The sequence below is a fragment of the Cajanus cajan genome, chromosome 7, assembly GCF_000230855.2.
Source record: "Cajanus cajan strain Asha chromosome 7, NIPB_CcT2T_4, whole genome shotgun sequence".
NCBI lineage: Eukaryota > Viridiplantae > Streptophyta > Magnoliopsida > Fabales > Fabaceae > Cajanus > Cajanus cajan.
In genome coordinates this window covers 56,411,029-56,415,557 of record NC_138523.1, presented here as the reverse complement: position 1 = coordinate 56,415,557, position 4,529 = coordinate 56,411,029, and the positions used below count along the sequence as shown (strand labels likewise).

At 37.1% G+C, this 4,529-nt stretch overlaps 1 protein-coding gene across 1 annotated transcript; it reads left to right on the top strand.

Moving 5' to 3' along the window:
- Positions 1-598: 598 nt before the first annotated feature.
- Positions 599-4,061, top strand: LOC109804533 (Glycosyl hydrolase family protein). Its single transcript, XM_020366383.3, has 5 exons — positions 599-1,324; positions 1,585-1,754; positions 1,948-2,045; positions 2,148-2,909; positions 3,184-4,061. Exons 1-5 carry the CDS (start codon positions 641-643, stop codon positions 3,855-3,857), a joined length of 2,388 nt encoding a protein of 795 aa, XP_020221972.1. The 5' UTR covers positions 599-640; the 3' UTR covers positions 3,858-4,061.
- The last annotated feature ends 468 nt before the right edge of the window (positions 4,062-4,529 follow it).

Genomic DNA, 4,529 nt, shown 5'->3' with positions numbered 1-4,529 from the left:
AGTGTCAAGGGTTTATCCTTATAGAAGCGTGCACTTTATGTGCTTTGTCTTCAAAGGCACCCTACCATGACATGAGTACCTCTTTCACTTCCCAGGACACCTTTATCTATCCTAAATCTGATTCATATGTACTAGTAGCTTATTTGCCAAGAAATATATATACATCGTTAATTACTTGGCAACATTGAGACTAGCTTCACTAGCTATTCATATTAAGCAACGTCATATCATCAATCCAATCTCATTCTTACGTGAAGCACCAGGTTCATAATTTCAATGACAAACCACTTGTATGTCGAATAAAACCAACCCACGTTAATTGTTGTTGTTACCCCACAACTATTGCCGACACTCCAAGTTTATGGTTATATGTTGGACCATGTAGAACACTAGTAAAGTCCCAGAGATGCTTTTGTTTTGTTTAAGCATCTTAGTATCATTACACACGTACTAGTATAGTAGTATTACATTACTGCCAAAGTGGGAATCAAACATTTTCTAGATCAAATCTCAATCCACAAGCAAACAACTCTTTTAGCATGAAAAAGGAAAAAGGCAGTGTCTTAGGCCCATACTTCTGGTATATAAATGAAGCAACTCCAACTCCAACATAACATAAACGACATAAAGTTCAGGCAGAATGAAAAATCAACTTTTGTTGTTATCCACTTTCCTTTCATTTCTGATTCTTCCAACTGCTAGCCAGAAACATGCATGTGACAAAGGCTCTTCCAAGACTAGTAACTTTCCATTTTGCAACACTTCCCTAACCTATGAAGCCAGGGCCAAGGACTTGGTGTCACGCCTAACACTTGAAGAAAAGGCACAACAATTAGTTAACCCTTCTGCGGGTATTTCCCGGCTTGGTGTGCCTGCTTATGAATGGTGGTCAGAGGCACTTCATGGTGTCTCCAACTTAGGGCCAGGGACACGTTTTGACAAGAGGGTCCCTGGTGCCACTAGTTTCCCAGCAGTGATACTATCAGCTGCAAGCTTCAATGTAAGTTTGTGGCACAAGATGGGGCAGGTTGTGTCAACCGAGGCTAGAGCCATGTACAATGTGGACTTGGCTGGTTTGACATTTTGGAGTCCCAATGTGAATGTGTTTCGTGATCCTAGGTGGGGGCGTGGCCAGGAAACTCCAGGGGAAGACCCCTTTGTGGTGTCTAGATATGCTGTTAAGTATGTTCGTGGCCTACAAGAAGTTGAGGATGAAGCAAGTGCTCAAGCTGATAGGCTCAAGGTTTCAAGCTGTTGTAAGCATTATACTGCTTATGACCTTGACAACTGGAAAGGCATTGATCGCTTCCATTTTGATGCAAAGGTAAAGAGGAGAATGTAGACCAAGTACTTTTGAGTGGAGGATGGTTTTTATATCTTTTATTCTAAAGTATTTTCGGAAGGGTTGCAACATGCTATTAATAAGGCCAAAAATGCATGGCATGATGTAGTAGTTTGAGAAATGTGCTATTAATGGTGTAGGAGTCGATGAAGGTGTCTTTAACTTTATGTTATTAGCATTATAGCATAGCTATGATGCACAATAATTTGACAATAATAGTTAACATAATTGAGTTGCTGCAGGTGACAAAGCAAGACTTGGAGGACACGTATCAACCTCCGTTCAAGAGTTGTGTGGAGGAGGGGCATGTTAGTAGTGTAATGTGTTCTTATAATAGGGTGAATGGGATTCCTACATGTGCTGACCCAAACCTTCTCAAAGGGGTAATAAGAGGCCAATGGGGTCTAGACGGGTTTGTCTTTCATCCCTAACAAGTCATTTGATTTAATTTATATTTTATACATAACATATGTCAGGCTGACATAAATATTATGTAACAAATTCTACTTATATTGACATAGATTCTGGCCATCAATTCTTTGCATTTTTAACTTGAGCTAGCCAAACCAAGTGAAGCTCCCTGATATCTTCTGCTTTCCTTACAGATATATTGTTTCAGATTGTGATTCAGTGGAAGTCTATTACAATGCAATTCATTACACAGCAACTCCTGAAGATGCTGTGGCCCTTGCGCTGAAAGCAGGTAGAACTATGGTTACACCAGCACAAGGTTCTATAATTTTCTGATTGGGAGGAAAAAATTTATGAGTGGTTTTGGATAATTGAATGGTATCTTATCATGCAGGTTTAAACATGAACTGTGGCGATTTTCTAAAAAAATACACTGCAAATGCAGTAAACTTGAAAAAAGTAGATGTAGGTACTGTAGACCAGGCCTTGGTGTACAACTACATAGTCCTAATGAGATTGGGCTTCTTTGATGACCCCAAGTCACTTCCATTTGCAAACCTTGGCCCATCTGATGTATGTACTAAAGACAATCAGCAACTGGCTCTAGATGCTGCAAAGCAAGGAATAGTTTTGCTGGAAAATAATGGAGCTCTTCCCTTGTCACAAACTAACATTAAAAAATTGGCTGTGATTGGACCAAATGCCAATGCCACCACAGTTATGATTAGCAACTATGCTGGCATACCTTGCCGCTATACTAGTCCTTTACAAGGACTACAGAAGTACGTTTCTTCTGTAAACTATGCACCTGGTTGTAGCAACGTTAAATGTGGTAATCAGAGCCTCATTGCAGCAGCAGTTAAGGCAGCAGCCTCTGCTGATGCAGTGGTGTTGGTTGTGGGATTAGACCAATCTATTGAAGCAGAGGGTTTGGATAGAGAAAACTTGACATTACCTGGATTTCAAGATAAGCTTGTGAAAGATGTGGCTGGTGCTACCAAAGGAAAAGTGATTTTAGTCATAATGGCAGCTGGTCCAATTGACATTTCTTTCACCAAAAGTCTCAGTAACATTGGGGGAATATTGTGGGTAGGGTATCCTGGTCAAGCTGGAGGGGATGCCATAGCACAAGTTATATTTGGAGACTACAACCCAGGTACTATTTTATTTTAAGAACTAGTAAGTAATTCATGCCTGCGTAATTACAATTTAAAAATGTAATGTATGATAAGTTTGTTGATTTTTAAAATTATTATCTTAAAAATCGTACTAAAAGATAATTTTTGAATGATTGACATTGTAAAATCTATAATACATGAGTAGATACCTATCAAACTCTTCTTTTCAAATTCCATATTTATTTTTTAATACTTTGTTACTGGATACTGTCGAAAAATCTTTAGACACTAACAGTGAAGTATTATTTTTAGGTGGTAGGTCCCCTTTTACATGGTATCCACAATCCTACGTTGATCAAGTGCCCATGACAGATATGAACATGAGAGCCAACAGCAGTAGAAATTTCCCTGGAAGAACCTATAGGTTTTACAAAGGGGATCCCCTCTATGAATTTGGTCATGGATTAAGCTACTCCACATTCTCCATGTATGTTGCATCTGCTCCCTCCACCATAATGGTTCAAACCACATCCATTTCTGAACCACATAACATCTTCTCTTCCAACTCAGCCACACAACATGAATCTCTCTCTGAAGGTCAAGCAATTGACATTTCCACCATCAATTGCCAAGACTTGACATTTTTGCTTGTCATTGGTGTGAAGAACAAGGGACCCTTTGATGGATCACATGTGGTGTTAGTGTTCTGGGAGCCAGCAACTTCAGAGGTGGTGACTGGGGCTCCAATTAAACAACTTATAGGATTTGAAAGAGTGCAAGCTGTGGTGGAGATGACAGAGTTTGTAACAGTGAAAATTGATATGTGCCAACTGCTAAGTAACGTGGATAGTGATGGCAAAAGAAAGTTGATCATTGGACAACACACTATTTTGGTTGGCTCTTCCAGTGAAACTCAAGTTAGACACCACATTGATGTCAAACTTTCAGCGAGTAGTATGAAAGGAGAAAAAATCACGTCTGAATAAATCCATTAAGATAACTTCGCTAGCAGTTACAATTAATACAAATAACATTAGTATCCGCTAGCTAGTTACTTACTTTATGTAGCAGGAAAATAAAGTTATGAGTTTGACAGCAGGAAGTGGAAGTGGAAGAGGAAGAGTCATATATACGATGTATCTTTTTGAATCTTTGATTCATATATGGATGATGTATCTGATACTATACTATATACTCATATATACTATTAGAAATGGTACCAATTCCGTTGTGTGTATAACAAATGATACATTACACACAACAAATAATGGTATGTTAACATATCAAAGAGATAACATAAAAGATTATAAGTTTTTATAATAACATTCAGAATGTAATAATTATAAATTAAAGAGATAATTTAAGGAATAATATGATAAATTAAAAAAAAATCAAATATGGAAGTACAATATCAAATTAAATTCTAATAGTGTACATGAGAGAGATAGAATAATTAATAGTTTTACCTATATATCTTACATATACTAACACATTATGTAAAACTTTCATTTTCCTATGATATAAATACTTATCCTTTTAATTTAAATGTTAACATAAATCCATGTAAAATAATTTATACTGCCTTCAACTATATTATGAAACATAACTGAAAGATAAATAAAAGTACAAATATATAATTTATTTTAAGAATTATTATT

What these genes read in the sequence shown, in the direction of transcription:
- LOC109804533 (XM_020366383.3), top strand. Translation starts at nt 641, where the DNA reads ATGAAAAATCAACTTTTGTTGTTATCCACTTTCCTTTCATTTCTGATT. An exon ending in GCTTCCATTTTGATGCAAAG is followed by an intron (nt 1,325 to 1,584) that starts GTAAAGAGGAGA and finishes GAGTTGCTGCAG; the next exon opens with GTGACAAAGCAAGACTTGGA. An exon ending in GGCCCTTGCGCTGAAAGCAG is followed by an intron (nt 2,046 to 2,147) that starts GTAGAACTATGG and finishes CTTATCATGCAG; the next exon opens with GTTTAAACATGAACTGTGGC.